Source organism: Pteropus medius, unplaced genomic scaffold, assembly GCF_902729225.1.
Source record: "Pteropus medius unplaced genomic scaffold, Ma_sr-lr_union100, whole genome shotgun sequence".
Classification (NCBI taxonomy): domain Eukaryota; kingdom Metazoa; phylum Chordata; class Mammalia; order Chiroptera; family Pteropodidae; genus Pteropus; species Pteropus medius.
This window is the reverse complement of record NW_024340694.1, coordinates 502,588-525,688: the sequence shown is the minus strand read 5'-3', so window position 1 is coordinate 525,688 and position 23,101 is coordinate 502,588. Positions and strand designations below refer to the sequence as shown.

Genomic DNA, 23,101 nt, shown 5'->3' with positions numbered 1-23,101 from the left:
GAAATCTAGGGTGACCAAACTAATATCAGTCAAAATAAGCTTTAAGTCAAAAATGATTACCATTGAAAAAAAGTCAATTATCTAGAAGATAAAAATTAAAAAAAACATATATGCAAGAAACAAAGGTCTCAAAATATATGAAAAAAAAATTAGCAGAATTTAAAGGAAAGATAATAATTGTCCTAGAATAATAGTTAGAGACCTCAAATCTCACTTTCAATAATGAACAGTACACTTGGACAGATCAATAAGTAGACAAGACTTGAACAACACTATAAAACAATTATACCTAATAGACATATATAAAACACTCCATACAATTCTTCCCAAGTACACATAGAATGTTTTCCAGTATAGATGATATCTTAGACCCCAAAACAAATCTTAATAAATATTAAAAGGTTCAAATCATATAAAATATCTTCTCTGACCATAATAAAATGAAGCTAATAGTCAACAAGAGAAGAAAAACTGGATCCTCAGGTCAAGATAGCAAAGAAGGCAACTGTTGTGCTCACCTCCTCATACAACCAAATCAAAATTATAATGGAATTGCAGAACAACGATCACTGGGAGTCGCCTGAGGTCTGGCTAAACAGAAGTCCTACAACTGGAGACATACATAAGAGGCCACTGTGAGACTGGTAAGAGGGGCGGAGACACAAAATGGCCAAGGCCCACAATCACCTGTGGCAGTCGAGAATCAGGAGGGGTATCTTGGCTGCAGATACCCCAGAGGAATGGAGAGTACAGGCTCCACACTGTGGTCCCCAGCCCAGGGTTTCAGTGCTAGGGAAAAAAGTCACCACAACCTATGGCTGTGAAAATTAGTAAAGATTGTAGCTGAGTGAATTGGAGGGCTGTAGGAGTTGCAGATGTTCCTTTAAAGGGCTCACTCCTGGACTTACTCAGTGATGGACTCATTTACGCTGAGCTTCAGTGCTCGAGCAGCTGCTAGAAGAGCGCCAGAGACATATGGGGATAAACTGAGTTGTCGGGCTTCAGGGCAAGGGCTGGAAGGGTGGCTTTCTACTAGACAGAAGTACCGGCAGTACCCATTGTTCCTTTGTTGAGCCCTCTCCTCTCCCAGCATGCAGACGCAGGTAGCCACCATATCTGGGTCTCCATCAACCTGGTTCACAAAGGTCACTCTACCCAGGCGATTCCCTGAGACTGTGTCTTTCCCCACTTGCAGGCGCAACCGAGTTGCGTCCAGTAGTTTACTCTATACAAATGAATTGTCTTGGCTCATGATGTGAACTTTCCTAAAATCACTCAAAGGTGCGCAAAACCCAAAAAAGCAGCATCTGACTTTGGTGTGCCCTGTACATCTTGCTGAGCAGCCCCCAGGCCAGAACTAACAGCAGCCAGCCTTAGTTCCTGGCTTGGCCTCTCAATGCACCTATAAGCCCAGCATGGGTGGTGGTCATCTGTGAATTGCTTGGTGACTCTTACCAGGTGGCCTGTGAAAGTGCACAGGCTGCCAGTGAACTTAGCCTGCAGTAGGGAACCTCCCAGGAGGCCCTTAAGCCAGCATACACAGTGGCCTGCTTCAATGGGCACCAGAGCCAGGACATCACCCAGGGAAGCATCTGAGGAAGATACATCCAAAGGGCAGACTGGGCAGGGAACAGAGCCCTGCTAAAGTGAGTTTTACTCTGTAGAGTCAGCCCCTCACTGGCCAATCCTCACAACAAATCAACTCTAGGGTCAGTCCTTCCCATCAATGTGCAAATAGCAACCAAGGCTCAACTACTAGAGGAGGGCGCATATAAACCACACAAGGGACAAAAGTTGAGCACTTTGCTCAAGTGACCAGGGAAGACTGTGCCATTGGACTCCACAAAACACCTATTATATAAAGCCACTCTACTAAGGTAGAGAGACTTAGACTTAGATGCCCCATCTAATACATAGAAACAAACACACGAAGGCAGCCAAAACTGGGAGACAAAGAAACATGTCTCACATAAAAGAACTAATAAAGCTCCAGAATAAAAACTAAACAAAATGGATACAAGCAATCTACTGGGTGCAGAAATCAAAATACTGGTTATAAGGACACTCAATGAACTTAGAGGAAGAGTAGATGAACTCAATGAGAACTTTAACAAAGAGATAGAAAATATAAAAATTGAGATGAAAAACATAAAAAGGAACCAGTCAAAAATGAAGAATACAATATCTGAGATGAAGAGTACATTAGAGGGAACCAACAAATTGGAAGAAGAGGAGGACTGAACCAGTGATTTAGAGAATGGGGTAATGAAGGACACCCAATTGAACAGCAACTAGAGAAAATAATTTAAAAAAAAATGAGAATAGATTAAGAGATTTCTGGAACAACATCAGGCATAAAAACATTCACATCATAGGATTCCAGAAGGAAAAGAGAGAGAGCAAAAAATTGAAAACCAGAGGCGGCGGTGGGGGGGTGATGTCAGAAGCATGGTAGAGTGAGAGATGTCCCCAGATTTCCCCCCTCGTAATAAGAATAAGCTGAACATCTAAAACTCAACAAATAACACTCAACCTATACATAAGCCCATCTGAGTGAGTGATCTGAGAATAAGAGTTTCTAGAGTTCAGAACTACACAAGTCTGGAGGGTGGATTGGGAGGAACAGAAAAGCTGCCTCATGCAGCCAGAGCTCCCTGCAGAAAGAGGTGGAGGGAAGAAATTGCAACTGGTTCCTTGAACAGCCCTGCTGAGGGATAAGTGAGTGCCATGCAGTGAAGCTCAGAGATCAGGGCAGAAAGTGGAATGGGAAATAAATCCAGAGCAGCAACAGCTGTGTCTTAGCAGCCGCAGTTGTGAAGCAGGAACTGAGACAGGAAGACTAGCATCAACCTCCACACAACAACCCAGAGCGTGCCCTCCCTCCACTCCATATCCTCCCAGAACTAGCACCATGAGTCCCAGGGGATTGTGAGCAACTGGTACCGAAATAAAAATCTACTGTCAGTACAACTGACAGAGGCTGAGAACAAGGGTAGCAAATGTGACTTGAATAATTAATTTACCAGAGAGTATAAAAAATATTAGCCTTAAAGCAGAGAACCAAGAGGCTTGGACACCACCTACTGAAAATCAAAAGAAAAACACCTACTTATCAAAGGCTAAAGAGAGACCTATATATAATAAATTTTCTTTCTGAAAAAAAATAAAAAAGCAGAATACACTCCTATTAATGCCTAGGGGAAGAGATTCCACCAAACACCATGAAAAATCAAAGTGGCAAGACAGCTTAGAAAGAAAGAGAAAAATCTCTAGAAAATAAGCTTAAAGACAAAGGAATATGAAATTTAAATGACGGAGAATCCAGGATTGCACTTCTGTAAAAACTCAATGAGATGCAAAGTAATTCAGATAAACAAATCCAAGATGTTAGCAAAAATAGACAAGCAGAATGAGCTTTTTAGTGAGGACATTGAAACACTAAAAAAGAACCAAATAGAACTTTTGGAGACGAAGAATACACAAAAAGAAATAAAGAGTGAAATAACAAATTTAGGAAATAGAGCTAACCAGATGGAAGAAAGAATTAGTGACATGGAAGACAGAAATCTAGAAATAATTCAGAAGGAAGAGAAGAGAGACTGAAGAATTAAAACTAATGAAAGGGAAATACAAGAACTAGCCAACACCATCAGGAATGGCAACACAAGAATAATGGATATTCTAGAAGGAGAAGAAAAGGAGAAGGGATCGGGGAGCATTTTCAGACAAATAGTTGATGAGAATTTTCCAAATATAAGGAATGAGCTGGACGTTTAAATTCAAGAAGCAAAAAGAAAGCGCATTTATCTCAACCCAAAAAGAGCTTCTACAAGACACATTATATTAAAATTATAAAAAAAATAATAATAATAATGACAAATAAAGATTCTCAAGGCAGTCAGGGGATAGAAGACAGTAACCTATAAAGGAAATCGCATTAGACTACCTTTGGACTTAGCACAAATTTTATAAGCAAGAAAGGAGTGGAACCAAATATTCAAACTATTAAATGAAAGGAATTACCAGCCAAGATTAATGTAACCAGCAAAGCTCTCCTTTAGATATGAAGGAGGAATAAAGACCTTTCCAAACATACAAAAATTGCGGGAATTCTTCACTATGAGGTCTGCATTACAGGAAATACAGAAAGGTCAGTCCACCTAAAACAAACAAACAAACAAACAAAAAAACATAAGTATGAGTAAGATGACTTAGCAGGCAGACAGAAGCAGAATGGTGCACCCCTTATTAAGAACAGGGTAGTATAAGCTTAAACAATAAGAAGACGATAGCTATTGTAAGACAGAAATGAATATACAGAATATATAGGAACAATTTGAGACAGTGATACCAGAAAAGGGGAGAAATCAAAGAACAAATTTGCAAAGGGGAATGGAGTTAAGGCACATGCAAAGGAAAATGGACTACTCTATACATATATAACTACGCTTTACATATTCTTACTGGTAAGAACACACCAAAGTTCCAGAACTGAAGTACATAACATAAAAGAAGAAGGACCAGAGGAAAAAAAAAAATATATATATATATAGAGTATATATATATATATATATATATATATAAACACCAAATTAAAATAACAGACAGAAACATAGGACAAAGAAACAATGGAAATATCATGATACCAGAAAACAAAATTTAGAATGGCTATAGAAAACTTCATATTTCAATAAGCCCCAAATTCAAATGTCCTGAATTCATCAATGAAAAGGCACAAGAGTTGCAGATTGGATCAGAAAAAAAAAAAAAACATATGCTTCCTCCAGGAGACATCTCAATTCCAAAGACAAATGTAGACTCAAAGTGAAAGGGTGGAAAATGATAATTCAAGCAAATGGCTTTCAGAGAAATGAGAGAGTAGTGGTACTAATATCAGACGAAACAGATTTCTAAATAAAAAAGGTAAAGAAAGTTACTGAGGGACACTTCATAAAGATAAAGGGAATCGTACACCAAAAAGACATAGCACATGTTAATATCTAGGCGCCCAATCAGGGAGCCCTGAAATACATAAAGCAATTACTAAAAGAACTAAAAGGAGAAACTGACCAAAACGCTATCATAGTAGGGGATCTAAATACCCCACTGTCAGATATGGACAGATCATCCAAACAGAAAATCAATAAGGAAATAACAATTAAATGATATACTAGACCCACTGGACATAATAAAAATATACAGATCCTGTCATCCCAGAACAGCTGCTTAAACATTATTCTCTAGTGCACATGGAACATTCTCAAGGATTGGTCACATACTAGGACACAGAGTTAGTCTCAACAAATATAAGATGGTTGAAATCATACCAACCGTATTCTCTGATTTTAATGCTTTGAAGCTGGAGATGAGTTGTAAAAAGAAAGTGGGAAGAACCACAAATAATTGGAGATTAAACAACATGCTACTGAAGAATAACGGTCAGAGAAGAAATAAAAAGAGAGATCAAGAAATACATAAAAATGCATGACAATGTTAGTACAACATATCAAAACTTTTGGGACGTGACAAAGTGGTCATAACAGGAAAGTTTATATCATTACAGGCCTATCTCAAAAAACAAGAATGAGCCCAACTAAACAATCTAACACTTCATCTTAAAAAAAAAAAAGAAAGAAAGAAAGAAAAGAAAAGAAAAAAGAAAAAGAACAAATGAAACTAAAAATTAGCAAAAGGAAAGAAATAATCAAAATTAGAGCATAATTAAATGAAACTGAGCACACACAAAAAAAACAATAGAAAAAAATAAATGCAATAAAGAGCTGGTTCTTTGAGAAGTTTAATAAAATTGACAATCTTCTGTCTAGACTGGCTAAAGAAAAAAGAGAAAGAACACAAATAAACAAAATCAGGGATGAAAGAGGAGAAGTTACAACAAATGCCACAGAAAAACAAAGCATCTAAAAGAATACTAGAAAAAGTATATGACACTAAATTTAATAACCTAGAAGAAATGGACAAATTATTTAAAATATACGACTTTTCTAGAATGTGTCAGGAAGAACTAGAATATCTAATAAACTGCTGAGCGGTACAGAAATTGAAAAAAATCATCAAAAACCTAACAAAAGTATAAGTCCAGGAGCAGATGATTTCAACAGTGAATTCTACCAAATAATCAAGGAAAATTTAATACCTATTCTTCTCAAACTCTTTCAAAAATCAAAGATGAGGTAATACTTCCTAACTCATCTTATGAGGCTATCATTACCCAGATACCAAAAACTGGTAAAGATAACACAAAAAGGAAAACTACAGACCAATATCTCTCATGAACACAGATGCAAAAATCCTAAATAAGATACTTGCAAACCATATACAGCAACATATTAAAAAATTATACAACACGATCAAGTGGGCTTCATCCCAGGGGCACAAGGATGGTTTAACATATGCAAATTGATTAATGTGATACAGCACATAAACACAATGAAGAATAAAAATCATATGATCATATCAATAGATGCAAAAAAAGCCTTAAACACAATAGAGTATCTATTTACCAACAAAACCCTTAATAGGTATAGAATGAAAGTACTTCAATGTAGTAAAGTCCATATATGACAAGCCATCAGCTAACATTATATTTAATGCTAAAAAAAAATGAAAACGAAAATCTTTCCTTTAAGATCAGGAACAATACAAGGCTGCCCGCTATCACCCCTAATATTCAAGTTCTATACAGCACAATCAGGCAAGAGAAAGAAATAAAAGGCATCCAAGCAGGAATGAAAAAGTCAAACTGTCACTATTGGTGGATGACATGATTCTCTATACAGAAAACCCTAAAGACTCCACAAGAACACTATTCTAAATAATAAACAAATACAGTAAATTTTCAGGATACAAAATCAATGTTAAAAAATCCATAGCATTCGTACACACTAATAATGAATTTTCAGAAAAAAAAGAAATGAGAAAAAACAATTTATTTTGCAATTGCAACAAAAAGAATAAACTTAACAGAACATGTAAAGGACCAATACACGAAAATTATAAGACACTATTTAAAAAAATGAAGAAGACACAAAGAAATGGAATGAAATTTCGTGTTCTTGGACTGGAAGAATCAGCATAGCTAAAATGACCATATTACCTAAAACATTATACAGACTTAGTACAATCTCCATCAAAATCCCATCAGCATTTTTTAAAGAAATAGAAATTAAAATCATGAGATTTGTGTGGAAGCATAAAAGACCCAGAATCGCCAAAGCCATCCTGAGAAAAAAGAATAAGGCTGAAAGTATCACTCGGCCGACTTCAATTTATAGTGAAAAGCAAGAATAATCAAAACGGTATGGTACTGGCAGAAAAACAGACACATGGACAAGTGAAACAGAATTGAGAGTCCAGAAGAAAATCTCCATTTATATGGGCAAATGATTTTTTGACAAAGGAGCCAAAAATATGCAATGGAAAAAGAAAAGCCTCTTCAATATATGGTGTTGGGAAAACTGAAAAGCCACCTGTAAAAGAATGAAACTAGACTGTTGTCTATCACCACACACCAAAATTAACTCAAAATGGATGGAAGACCTGAATAGAAGACTTGAAACAATAAAATGCATAGACAAAAACAGAGAATCTAAACACATGCACCTTAGACTTAAAGAGTATTTTATGAATTTGACCTCAAAAGCAAGGGAATTAAAAGCAAAATTAAATGAATAGAACTATATGAAACTAAAAAGCTTCTGAACAGCACAAGAAATCGTCAACAAGTCGAGGAGACTATCATCTGAAAGGAAAAATATATTTGCAAGCAATGCTTTCTTAAAGGCCTTATATTCAAAATATACAAAGAACTCATATGACTCAATAACAACAACAAAAAAACACACAATCCAATTAAAGGACCTGAACAGACGCTTCTCCCAAGAAGACATACAAATAGCCAACAAATATATGAAAGGATGCTCAACATCGCTAGCTATTAGAGAAATGCAAATCAAAACCACAATGAGATATCATCTCACACCTGTTAGAATAACTGTTGTCAACGGGACAAATAATAACAAGTGTTTTAGAGGATGCTGTGAAGAAGAAACCCTTATACACTGCTTGTGAGATTGCAAATTGGTACAATCTCTACGGAAAAAAAAAAAGACAGTATAGATGTTCATCAAAAAAATAAGAATTGTTCTACCATATACTCCAGCAATCCCTCTACTGGGTATTTACCCCAAAGACTTGAAAACTCATATCTGAAAAGATATTTGCACACTAATGTTCATAGCAGCATTATTCACGGTTGCCAGGACATGGAAGCAACCGAAGTGTCCTATGATAGATGATTGGAGAAAGAAGCCATGGTACATATATACAATAGAATATTACTCAGCTCTAAGAAGAGATGAAATACTGCGATTTGCTACAACATGGATGGTCCTTGAGATAATCATGCTAAGCGAAATAAGCCAGACAGAAAAAGTTGAAAACCACATGATATCACTTATATGTGGGATATAAACCTAAACGCAACAAATGAACAGGACAAACAAACAGAGATTCATGGACATGAACAATAGACTAGTGGTTACCAGTGGTGAGGGGGAAGGGAGGAGTTAGATGGGGAAAAAGGGGTCAAATATGTGGTGAAAGAAAGAAACTTAACAATGGGCGGTGAACACAATGCATTATGTATATGACTTACTATTGAATCATACACTTGAAACTTACTGGATTTTGTTAACCAATGTCACCATAATTTTAAAAATAACATAATTTTAAAGAATCTAACTCTCTTTCGTGATAAAAAGGACTTACAACACTAGGTATAGAAAGGAAATTTCTCGACCTGATAAAGCTCTTTTATAAAAAATCCATAGTTAATATCATACTCCATGGTGAAATCAGATAGCTTTCAACTTAAGATCAGGAACAAGACCAGGATACTTCTTTTCACCACTGTTATTTACATTGTACTAGAAGTTCTAGTCAAAGCAATTAGCAAAAAAAAAAAAGTCATGAAAAAAAATTAAATTAGAAAAACAAGAACAAAACTATCTCTATTCATAGATGACATGATACTGTATATAAAATTGCAAAGAATCTGCCAAAAAAGCTACTAGATCTAAATGAATTCAGCTAAGATTCAGGGTAAAAGATCAACGCTCAAAACACACGTGTTTCTATATACTTGCAATGAATGATCTGAAAGGGAACCATTTACTATAGTTAAAACAATAAAAACAATAAAAAACAATAAAATTCCTAGTAATAAATTTAACCAAGGAGGTGAAAGACTTTTATTTTGAAATCTGCAAAATATTGTTACTTAATGCTGTTAAGCTGATAATACTACCCAAAGCAATCTGCAGATTTGATGCAATCCCTATCTAAAGTCAATAGCCTTTTTGCAGAAATGGAAAAGCTAATCCTCAATTTCCTAGGGAATTACAAGGGACCCTTAAGAGCCTAAACGATATTGAAAAAGAACAACATTGCATTCACATTTTCCCATTGAAAAAACTAGGAAGTTTCGGTAATCAAAACTGTGATACTGGCATAAGGATAGACATACAGATCAATGACATTAAACTACATGTTGTGAAATATATCTGTGGCCAGTTGAATTTTGACAAGCATGCCAAGATCGGTCAATAGGGAAAGAATAGTCTTTTCAACAAGTGATGCTGATAGAAGTGGGTAAGCAGATAACAAAGAATGAATTTGGACTCCTACCTCACTATGGACAAAAATTAACTCAAAAAAGATCAACAACCTATATATAAAAGCTAAACCAATAAAACTCAGGAAAAAGAGAGTTAAATCTTCATGGTCTTGGATTTAGCAATTGATTCTTAGATATGACACCAGGACTATGATCAATACAGAAAAAATACAGAAATTGGACTTCATCAAAATTAAAAATGTTTGTATATCAAAGAACATCATCAAAAAAATAAAAAAACAACCTATATAATGTGACAAAATAATTGCAGATTACAATATGATAAAGTTCTAATATTCAGAATACATAAAGAACTTGTTAAGTCAACAATATAAAGACAATTCAATTAAAAAACAGGCAAAATACTTGAATAGAAGATATACAAATGGCCAAAAATCACATGAAAGATCTTCAACATCATTAGTCATTGGCAAAATGCAGTTAAAGCCACAATGAGATATCACTTTGCTCCTCTAAGTGTAGCTATAGTTTTTTAAAAAGAAAGATAAGAAAGTATTGATGAAGATTTGGAGAAATTGGAACCCTCATACATTGCCGATAAAAGAAGTGGTATTTATAAATGAGAAACTACAGAACAAAGATATTACAATGTTATACCAATTTGAGAAAATAATTTAGATTATGTGTAAATTTATATCAAAAAAGTATTATTCATTATTATTGTATACTTATTATTTTCTAGTTTTTCTCTCAACAACTCAAAGTGATTTATAGATATATATTGAGCTCTATTCTGTAAGTCTCTCAATCACACAGTCTGTTACCCAGCACACTACCAAACACAATGCTTTTGACATTTGTGTTGGCATTTTCATTGCATTTATTTATACAGGGTTGCAAAATTCACACAGGCAAAAATTGTCTTAACAATGACCTAAAAATATCCAAGTTTAAATCAAGCTGTTTCTATTATAAAAGCAAACTTTTAAATTTCAAAATGAGATTTGCACATACTCATATGAAGACAAGATTTTTTTTTCAGTTAAGAAGCATGAAAGATAGGATTTTAAAAGGATTCTAATGTGCTTAGAAATTTTCAGATTTTGGAATTATAAAAGAAATATTGCATACTCTTTAAACTAGATATATCAGGTATATTCTAACATAGTCTAAATTTTTTAAATTTGGAATTTGGCAGCTTTCTAGTAACGGAAACTAATGTAATAAATAAAATAACCTATTTTTATAGTATGCTAAATAGTTTTACTATAAAAAAATTGTATACTTAAGAAATTCTTGTATATTTTAGGAGTTGTGAGCATCACATAATGAACTGCATCAACAATTAAACAGAAAATATTAAAGCATTTTCTTATCAGTAACAAGTCTGAATGTGACTGAAAAGACTGACCTGTCATTTCATCTACCTTGTCAATATTTCTGTGACATATGTAGGGGACAAGGTTCATTTGGAACTATAAAAAGTAAAGTAAGTAGATTTATTCTATTTGTGTTACTAATAAAGTGAAATGTACTGAAAAAAAATCTTACCACTCTTTTGATTTTATAAAGACTTGTGGATAATATTTTTTTAATATTATCCGTAAAGTCTTGATTCACAGTTGCTGGGGATGAGATTAACTTGATTGTTTCATGGCTATTGCTGCAAAAACAGCAACAACAACAACAACAACAAAACATATCTGAATTTTTTATAGGCATTCCACACATAAATACACATAAATTCCATAAACACATTTATTAAAGCTAAAGTATCAATAAATAGATACATTACAAAGGTGCTCTAAAAGACTAATTGAGAGTGGTATAGATGGTGAGGAATGTAAAATAGCACACTGAAAAAGCAGAAATCTGAGCTTTAAGGGTAGCAAATACAGCATTCAGGGAATTTCTACTTTCAAGCCCATTTATCTCAATATTTAAAAATATACTTATATATCTAGACTAGTAGATATATATGCAAAAATATTTCAAAGGATAGTTCTGTTTGTGAGTGCTAAAATCTTATACAAAATCATACCACTGTATATTCTGTATACAAACAAATAAGTGTATACACAGTGTTGATAGTACATGCCCCAAAATAACTTTAATAAAGATATAAATCAAATACCTGTTGAAATTTAACTTACATTACTTACTCACTCATTATACAAGGACAATGGCAATTCAAGTTGACTATGATGAGTGAGACCATGCATCAGAATAATGTTGTTTCATACTGGCATTTCAAATAGCCTTTGAGATTATTTTCCATTTAAATCATTTTAAGTGTATAGTTTTGTGGCATTAAATATAGTCAGTATTTGTGCAATACTCACTACCATCTATTGCCACAACTTTTTTATCTTCCCCATCTGAAACTTTGTATGCATTAAATGAAAACTTCCCATTCCCCACTTCCCCGCAGGCCCTGAAAACCACCATTCTAATTTTTGCCACTATGAATTTGTCTATTTTAGGTACTGCATGTGAGTAGAATCACACAGTATTTGCCTTTTTGTGACTGGCTTATTTTACTTAGTACAATGTCTTCGAGGTTAATCTATATAATAGCATGTGTTAGAATTTCTTTCCTTTTAAGTACTGAATAATATTCCACTGTATGTATATACCACATTTTGTTTATCTGCTTATCGGTCAATGGCCCCTTGGGTAACCTCCATATTTGGTCTATTATAAATAATGTTTCTATGAATAAGGGTGTACAAATATCTGTTTTGGTCTCTGCTTTTACTTCTTTTGGCTTTATACACAGAAGTGGAATTGCTCGATTACATGGTAAAATTCTTTTAGAATGGTGCACCATTTTACATCTCCAACAGCTATGTACAAAGATTCCAATTTCTGTACATCCTAGCCAACTCCTATTATTTTGTTTTTATCTTTCTTCATTTTAATAATAGCTGTTCTAATGAGTATAAAGTGTCTTTGAGATTTTTAAGTATGCTACCATCTAATAATAATGAACTGGCTTTTCCCATATATAAAAATTTAAAATATTTTTTGTGATAATCATGAAATTAAAGATTTACTCTCCATTCATATTATGTAAGATATTACAATTAATAAGGGCATATAAAATCCTAAATACTTAGTATATTTATTATCTTAATATTAATGTCACATATTATTAAATCGAAGGGAAATTTAAATGTCTATGGTCATTTCACACAATGATGAGAGGTGATCTGTGTAATTTAGATAAAACGGAATTCATTTTTAGGGTCTCAAATTAATCAGAATTGGTATAAATACTTATCAGAAACATCAAATTTATATTGAGCCCTCAATTGTGTTTTAATTATGTAGACTGGGTTTGATAAAAAAAAATACTAATGGTAATATTTTTCCTAAATATATCCAAAGTCTAATATTTATTTTTGGTGTCACTCCAATTTATTTTATTTTTTTAATTAAGTTTATTGGGGTAACATTGGTTAATACAATTATATTCTTTTTAGGTGTACATTATCATTTGACATCTGTATATTCTATTCTGTGCTTACCACCCAAAGTCCAGCTTCTTTCAGCTACCATATATTTGATCCCTTTACCCACTTCATCCTCCTCTTAAACCCTATATTTGACCCCCTTTACTCCCTCTACCTCCCCCCTCATCCTCCACTCCACTAGTAACCACTAGTCCATTGTCCTCTGGTAACCACTAGTCTATAGTCCATGTCCATGAGTCTCTGTTTGTTTGTCCTGCTCATTTGTTGCTTTGAGGTTTATATCCTACATATAAGTGATATCATGTGATTTTCAAATGTTTCTGTCTGGCTTATTTCGCTTAGCATGATTATCTTGAGGTCTATCCAGGTTGTCGCAAATGGCAGTATTTCATCTCTTCTTAGAGCTGAGTAATATTCTATTGTAAATATGTACCATGCCTTCTTTATCCAATCATCTATCATAGGACACTTTGGTTGCTTCCATGTCCTGGCCACTGTGAATAATGCTGCTATGAACATCGGTGTGCAAATATCTTTTGGGATATGGGTTTTCAAGTCTTTGGAGTAAATACCCAGTAGAGGGATTGCTGGATCATCTGGTAGATCAATTCTTAGTTTTTTGAGGAACCTCCATACTGTTTACCATACTGTTTGTACCAATTTGCAGTCCCACCAGCAGTGTATGAGGGTTCATTTTACTCTGCATCCTCTCCAACATTTGTTATTACTTGTCCTGTTGATTATAGCTATTTTAACAGACGTGAGATTATATCTCATTGTGGTTTTGATTTGCATTTCCTTAATAGCTAGGAATGTTGAGCATTTTTTCATATATTGTTGGACATTTGTATGTCCTCAAGGGAGAAGTATCTGTTTAGGTCCTCTGCCCATTTTTTGATTGGATCATTTGTTTATTTGTTGTTGTTGTTATTGAGTTGTATGAGTTCCTTATATATTTTGGATATTAGGCCCTCATCAAAAGTGTTGCTTGCAAATATATTTTCCCATTAGGATGATTCTCTCTTTACCTTGTTGACGATTTCTTTTGCTGAGCAGAAGTTTTTTTAGTTTGATGTAGTCCCATTTCTTTATTTTAGCTTTTACTTCCCTTGCCTTTGAGGTCAAATTCATAAAATCCTCTTTAAGTCCAAGGTCCTTGAGTTTAGTTCCTATGTTTTCTTCTATGCATTTTATTGTTTCAGGTCTTATATTTAGGTCCTTAATCCATTTTGAGTTAATTTTGGTGTGTGGTGATAGACAACAGTCTAGTTTCATTCTTCTGTAGGTGGCTTTCCAGTTTTCTCAGCACCATTTATTGAAGAGGCTTTTCTTTCTCTACTGTGTGTTTTTGGCTTTTTTGTCAAAAATTATATGCCCATATAAATATGGCTTCACTTCTAGACTTTTAATTCTGTTCCATTGGTGTGTGTGTCTGTTTTGCTGGCAATACCGTGTCATTTTGATTACTGTCATTTTGTAGTATAATTTGAAGTCAGGCAGCATGATACATCCAAAGCCTAATTTATTCAAGCATTTATAGTATAAAATTGTTACTTGTTTTTCATTCTCCATAGCTAGCCCACTCCAAATGCATAAGATTCTGCTGAGATAATTTATATGGGAAAATATTTTAGTTGATCTTTCTGTTCACCTTAAAAAGGCAAGTCAAAAACTCAACAATGAAAACATGATCTATTTTAATTAATAATGTCTTAAAACAACAAAAAAAATTTGTAATATATTTTGATATCCTATACCAGTGATTATTTGCTAACTTATTCTTGAAAAGGTATCTCTTTGGTAAGTTGTTTGGAACCCAAAGTATACCCAATCTGATATTGTGGAGCTTGGGATGCTTTTTATTTTTACCTGAAGTTCTGTTTTGTTTTCGATTCTGACAATTGCTCTTTATAAGTGCCTTTACAATTTTTTTCTAGTTATAAAAATAATAATACATACACCAAAATATATAAAAATATAAAGAATAATACAAAAATCAAATAATCTCATCACTTAAACTACACTTAACTATTGGTGTATGCATTTCCAGAATTTTTATGCACATATACAGATACAGGTATGTAAATTATATTTTATACAAAAAAAAATAGTTGTTATACTTTCAATTTTTTTAAGCTTCTTATTCCACTCAACATTGTGCCCTGGATAAAGTTCTATGTCAACACATACTGTATATATCACTTTAAGGGTTACATATGGTTCTAACCAATTACTAACTGTTAAACAAGGAGTAAGTTGTTAAGCCTTTATTTCTGAATGTAAAATAGAGAAATGAGCTATCCATTGGTGAAATGTATTTCTGTCAAATATAGCACTGACTGGTTGAAAAAGATGGGTTCAAAGATATGGTAGTTAATCCTATTGTCCTGGGCTAAATAAGCAACTATAATTACTTCATACCAGTTAAAATGAATTACGCTTGCAGTACTAAAACACCTGAAAATTATATAATATTGTATGTCAACTGTATTTGAAAAATTACAAAAACATTTTTAAAAATCTATAAAAATTTAATCAAAAGAACCTCCCCCTCAAAAAAAAAATCTTATGATGTAGAAAAACACCAAATTCCTACTCAAATGTCATATAGAGAAAATAATTAATTACAGAAACATTATTTTCTTCCATTATTTCTTTCCTTTTTTATGTTTTCCCTTTTCAAGTTTTCTACTCTCTCCTAACAATTTCCTAAAGACCTAAAGCAAGGAAACTTTCAACTTACATATTTTTTTCTCTATTCATTCTGCCCAGAAAGAATAAACTAAATACCTTCTAACATAGCCCAGTCTTTAACCAACAAAAGCTAATGATGAATTATTTTACCTAACATTAGTCTCTAAATGAAATAAAAAATACAAACATACTTCTTGAGAGATAGATAACCTTTTTAAACTTTTAGAAAATAAAGTTTCATAGAAAGAATTTATCCCATTAAGTTCTGTTCACCACTCCATGCTAAACAATTCAAACATGCGTAATCTTGTCTGAGTTTTTCATATTTTTCCAGGAGACACAGGGAAAGACAAACTGTGCTTTAAAGGGCAGAAATTGTGATTAATTCTATATTTTTTCTGTGATATCTCTCTAAACAAATTATATGTTATAATCCTATTATAACATATATACATGCATCCATGCACACACACCCACACACAGTTACAGCAAAGATGCATTAGATGGTATGTATATTAACTGGCCTGGTTCTGCCGGTTCAATAGCATGTTTTCTTTCAAGCTTTTCATGAAGAAGTACAATGCTCCATTTGGGCTGGTCATATTCTCTGAACAAAATCTTCTGCAGATATCTGCTGTTGAAATATTCCAATCTGTTCAAGAAACAAATAAAATAAAAATTCCAGAAAATTACTGACATTTTTCAGTACTTTTACACTCTAGTCAGGAGGTCCCAGAACTGGTTCACAACTTCCTACTCCAAATTACTTTTCTTAAAGGGAAAAATAAATCTAAGGTGTAGATTCTTATTTAATTTCAAATATATACCTATGAGGAAATTAAAGCTATAGATTTATCCCACTAGAGTAAACCAAGCCAAGGGAAACACAGACTATGAAGAAAAAAACCTGTGCACCAAAAGCAGAAAAAAGGGCCAAGCAGGGCCTATGTTTTAGAAAAGGCCATGAAAGAAGAGGTCATTTATGTAGTTTATGTCAATGGATAGGACAAGGAATGAACACCTTTGTTAAATATTTGCTTAGAGAAACAGAATTTATACTTACATAATAAATTCACAAAATGAAAAATAAACATGTTAAATCATAATTTCACAATACCTGAGCAAAAAAATGTTCAACTAAATACATATTTCTGGTTAATAAGTTCATTTTAAAAAAAAAAGCTACACTGCAATCTGAGAGACATTATTAAGGTCTACGTCTTTTGAAAATTTTTACATATTAAAATGAATATTGTGACCTTCCAAAAGTCTAAGGCCACCTTGACTCCAGCCACAAGTTGTTAATCTGAAATTTGCTCAGGGAGACAATATGTGGTAGTATCAGGCTCAGAAAACAAAACAAAACAAAACAAACAAACAAAAATTGCAATTTTTATCTAAGAAAACAATTGGACCCCAAAATTAATGGGGCTTGATAGAGATGGTGTTTACTCTGAAGGAAAAGATATTTGTATAGAATTAATGAGACCAAGGAGAAGAAAGAAAGGAGATGACACAGATCTGTGCAACTATGAAGATTTTAGTCTGTGTGTGTAGCTCCTCCACATACAAATTCATTGCATAAAACTACGAGGGAGTTTGAAGAAACATGGCAGAGTGAGAGACATCTCCAGATCTCTCCCCTTGAAACAACAATAAACTGAACATCTAAAAATCAACAAAAATACACAAACTGCAGACCAGCAAGCCTGAGCATAGGATCTGCGCATAAAAGCTAGCGCAGGTCAGAACCCCAGCTGTCAAGTTGTGGACTGGGAGAAACAAAGAAGTTGCCCCTCGCAGTCGAGCTCCCTGTAGGAGAAAAGGGAGGGAGAAGGTGCAGTGAGTTCCCAGAACAACTCTTCCAGGGAAAGCTATGAGCTCCATGCAGCCAATGGCAGGGCCCAGTCATCAGGGCAGAAAGCAGAGAAGAGGTACGGCAGAAAAACAAAACTTGATTTTTACCGGCCCTGGTTGCAAAACGAAGGCTGAGTCACAGCCCATATCCCCTAACCCAGAGGGCCCCTCCCCAATAAATGCTGAGAGAAAACATCATGGAGCCACAGTGGAATCTGAGCAAATGCTACCAAAACTGTCGCTAACACTGACAGGGACTGAGATAGGGTAGAAAGTGTGATTAAACATCTATAAGGAAAAGATAGGAATTATTAAGGCTTTACACAAAGCAGAAATCCAAGAAGTTTAAGTGCCACCTATTGGAAACCAAAAGAAAAACACTTTCTTCATAACAGGCTAAAGAGATACCTTTATATAATAAATTGTTCTGGAAAAAAAGCAGAATACACTTCTATTAATACCAAGGCGAAGAAATAGTCCATTAAACACCATAAAAACCAAGGTGGGAAGACATCTCAGAAAGAAAGAGAAAAATCTCCAGAAAATAATCTTGCAGATATAGAAATATGTGACTTAAATGACAGACAATTCAGGATGGTACTTCTGAAAAAAACTCAGTAAGATCCAAAACAAATCATATCAACAATTTCAAGAATTGAAAAACAAATAAATGAGTAAAATGAGTTCTTTGCAAGGAGATTGAAAGCCTCAAAAAGAACAGAATACAACTTCTGGAGATAAAAACAAATAAACAAACAAACAAACAAACACAGAAAGAGTTGAAAAATGAAATAGAAAGCTTGGGAAATAGAGTTGACCAAATGGAGGAAAGGATCAGTGATATTAAAGACAGAAACCTAGAAATAAATCAGAAGGAAGAAGAGAGAAACCGCACAATGAAAAATAATGAAAGAGAAATACAAGAACTAGCTGATACCATCAGGAGAAGAAACATAAGAATAATGGGCATTATCGAAGGAAAGGAAAAGGAGCAGGGACTAGAAAGCATTTCCAGATAAATAGTGGATGAGAACTTCCCAAATCTAAGGAATGAGCTGGAGCTTGGAATTCAAGAAGTGAACAGAATACCCAATTATCTCAACCCAAAAAAGCCTTCACCAAGACAGATTGTATTAAAATTATCAAAAATCAATGACAAAGACAGAATTCTCTGGGCAGCCAGGAAAAAGAAGATATTAAAGTATAAAGGAAAACCCATTAGATTATCATCGGACTTCTTAGCACAAACCTTACAAGCCAGAAAGGAATGGAATTAAATATTCAAACTATTAAGTGAAAGAAATACCAGCCAAGAATAATGTTTCCAGCTAAGCTCTTTTTTAGATATGAAGGAGAAATAAAGACCTTTCCAGATATACAAAAATTCAGGGAATTGTCCACTATGAAGCCTGTATTACAGGAAATACTGAAAGGGGTCAGTTCACCTAAACCAAGATGACAAAAAAAATACATAAATAGGAGTAAGGTGACTAACAGGAATATAGAAGTAGAGGAGTGCAACCCTTACTAAGAACAAGGCATTATAAGCTTAAATTATAAGAAGAGATTTGTGATACGAAGATAGTAATGAACATTCAGCATACATAGGAACAAATTGAGACAACAATGACTGAAAAGGGAAGGATTCAAAGATCTAAATTAATAAAGGGGAATGGATATTAGGCACGTGCAGAAAAAAATGGAAGCATAAAAGACCCTGAATTGCCAAAGCCATCCTGAGGGTGGAAAATGATATTTCAAGCAAATGGCATTCAGAGGAAAGCAGGAGTAGTGATACTAATATCAGACAAAATAGACATCAAAATAAAAAAGGTAAAGAAAGATACTGAGGGACACTTCATAATGATAAAGGAAAGCATGCACCAAGAAGACATAACACTTACTGATATCTATGCTCCCAATCAGGGAGCCCAAAAATAGATAAAGCAATTACCAACATAATGAAAGAGAGAACCAGACCAAGACATTATCATAAATGGGGAACTAAGTACCCCACGGTCGGATATGGGCAGATCATTCAAACAGAAAATCAATAAGGAAATAACAACGTTAAATGACACATTAGAACAACTGGACACCATTGACATTTACAGAGCCTTCTATCTCAAAACAGCTGCTTATACATTCTTCTCTAGTGCATATAGAACATTCGCAAGGATTGACCACATACTGGGAAACAGAGATAGCCTCAACAAATATAAGAGGGTTGAAATTATACCAACCATATTCTCTGATCATCATGCTTTGAACTAGAGATCAACTGCAAAAAGAAAGCAGGAAGAACAAATACATATAAATTAAACAACACACTACTGAAGAATATCTGGGTCAGAGAAGAAATAAAAAGAAAGATCAAGAGATACATAGAAACGAATGATGATGATAGTAAAACATATCAAAACTTTTGGGACACACAAAATCCGTCATATGAGGAAAGTTCATATCATCATAGGCCTGTCTCCAAAAATGAGAATGAGCCCAAATGAACAACCTAACCCTTCATCTTAAAACGAAAACTAGAAAAAAAAAGAACAAATGAAGCTTAAAGTGAGCAGAAGGAAAGAAATAATCAAAATAAGAGCAGAAATAAATGACATTGAAAACAAAAACACAATAGAAAAAAATAAATGCAACAAAGAGCTGATTCTTCAAGAAGGTTAATAAAATTGACAAACCCCTGGCTAGAATCACTAAAGAAAAATTTAAAAAAGCACATAAATAAACAAAATCAGGGATGAAAGAAGGGAAATTATGACAGACACTGCAGAAATACAAAGGATCACACAAGAATACTATGAAAAAGTATATAACACCAAATTTAGTAAGCTAAAAGAAATAGAGCGGTACCGAGAAAAAATACAACCTTCCTAACCTGAATCAAGAAGAACTGGAAAATCCAAAAAGACCAATCAGCTGTATGGAATTTGAAACAAATATCAAAAACCTACCATAAAGTAAAAGTCCACGACTAGATGGCTTCACCAGGGAATTCTACCAAATATTCAAAGAAGATTTAATACGTATTTTCCTGAAACTCTTCCAAAAAATTGAAGAGGAGGCAATACTTTCCATCTCATTTTATGAGGCCAGTATTACCCTGATACCAAAACCTGGCAAAAATAACAGAAAAAAAAATGAAAACTATAATCCGATATCTCTCATGAAGTCAGATCCAAAAATCCTAAATAAGATATTAGCAAAACGAATACAGCAACATTTTAAAAAGATTATATGCCATGATCAACTGGGCTTCACCCCAGGGGCACAGGGATGGTTCAACATATACAAATCGATTAATGTGATACACCACATAAATTAAAGAATAAGAATCGTGAGATCATATCAATAGATGCAATAAAAGCTCTGACAAGATACGACATCTATTTATGATCAAAACCATTAACAAAATTGGTATAGAAGGAAAGTACCTTAACATAATAAAGTTATCTATGACAAACACTTAAGCAAAATTGTATTTAATAGTGAATAACTAAAAACCTTCCCTCTAAGATAAGGAACAAGGCAAAACTGTTCAACATCGCCACTGTTATTTAATATAACATTAGAGGTCCTAGCGAGTGCAATCAGGCAAGAGAAAGATATAAAAGGCACCCAAGTAGGAAACAAAGAAGTCAAACTATCACTATTTGTGGATGACATGATTCTCTATATAGAAAATCCTAAATTCTCCACAAGAACAATACTAGAAACAATAAGCAAATACAGTAAGTTTCTAAATACAAAATCAATGTTCAAAAATCCATAGTGTTCTTATACTCTAATAATGAAGTGTCAGAAAAAGAATTGGAAAATGTGATTCCATTTGCAATTGCAAAAAAGAAAATAATAACTAGGAATTGATCTAACGAAACATGTGAAGGACCTATATAATGAAAATTATAAGACCTTATTGAGAGAAATTGAAGAAGATACAAAGAATAAAAAAGATATTCTGTTTTCTTGGATTGGAGAAATCAACATAGGTAAAATGACCATATTACCTAAAGTATTATGCAGATTTAATGCAATTCCCATTAAAATCCCATCAGCATTTTTTAAAGAAATGGAACAAAAAATCATCAGATTTGTATGGAAGCATAAAAGACCCTGAATTGCCAAAGCCATCCTGAGCAAAAAGAATGAGGCTGGAGGCATCACTCTGCATGACTTCAAATTATACTACAAAATGACAGTAATCAAAATAGCATGGTATAGTTAGAAAAACAGACACACTGACCAGTGGAACAGAATTGAGAGTCCAGAAGCAAACTCATATTTATATGGGCAAATAATTTGTGACAAAGAAGGCAAAAACATCCAGTGGAGAAAGGAAATCTTCTTCAATAAATGGTGCTGGGAAAAGTAGAAAGCCACTTGCAAAAGAATGAAACTAGACTGTTGTCTACCACCACACACCAAAATTAACTCAAAATGGATTAAATACTCAAATATAAGATCTGAAACAATAAAATGCACGAAAGAAAACATAGGAACTAAACTCAAGGACATTGGACTTAAAGACGATCTTATGAATTTGACCTCAAAGACATGGAAGTAAAAGAAGAAATAAATGAATGGGACTACATGAAACTGAAAAGCTTCTGCTCAGCATAAGAAACTGTCAACAAGGTAAAGAGACAACCATCCGAATGAGAAAATATATTTGCAAGCATCGCCTCCAATAAAGGCTTAATATCCAAAATATACAAAGAACTCATATAACTCAATAATAACGAAAAAAAAAAAAGACACAATCAAAAACTGGGTAGAGGACCTAAACGGACACTTCTCCCAAGACGACATCGAAATGGCCAGCAAATATATGAAAAGATGCTCAACATTGCTAGCTATTAGGGAAATGCAAATCAAAACCATAATGTGATACCATCTCACACCTGTTAGAATATCTGTAATCAACAGGACAAATAGTAACAAATTTTTGAGAGAATGCAGAGAAAAAGGAACCCTCATACAGTGCTGGTGGGACTGCAAATTGGTATAGCCACTATGAGAAACAGTATGGAGGTTCCTCAAAAACTAAGAATTGATCTACCATATGATCCAGTAGTCCCTCTACAGGGTATTTACCCCAAAGACTTCAAAACCCATTTGCACAGTGATGTTCATAGCAGCATTATTCACAGTGGCCAGGACATGGAAGCAACTGAAGTGTCCTATGACAGGTGATTGGATAAAGAAGTTGTGGTGCATATATACAATGGAATATTACTCAACTCTAAGAAGAGATGAAATATCGCCATTTGCGACAACCAGGTTGGACCTCGAGATAATCATGCTAAGCGAAATAAGCCAGACAGAAAAAGTTGAAAATCACATGACATCACTTATATGTGGGATATAAACCTAAAAGCAACAAACGAACAGGACAAACAAACAG

The 23,101-nt window shown here is 33.9% G+C and overlaps 1 protein-coding gene across 2 annotated transcripts in view; it reads right to left on the bottom strand.

The window, feature by feature from the left end:
* Positions 1–15,796: 15,796 nt before the first annotated feature.
* LOC120603325 (sodium/hydrogen exchanger 2-like) overlaps positions 15,797–23,101 on the bottom strand; it is an 88,789-nt gene continuing 81,484 nt past the window's right edge. For both annotated transcript variants that reach the window (XM_039863688.1, XM_039863694.1), the window contains one exon: positions 15,797–16,477. In XM_039863688.1, coding sequence (XP_039719622.1) covers positions 16,341–16,477 — 137 coding nt within the window. In that variant the 3' untranslated portion in view covers positions 15,797–16,340. The remainder of the gene's footprint in view (positions 16,478–23,101) is intronic.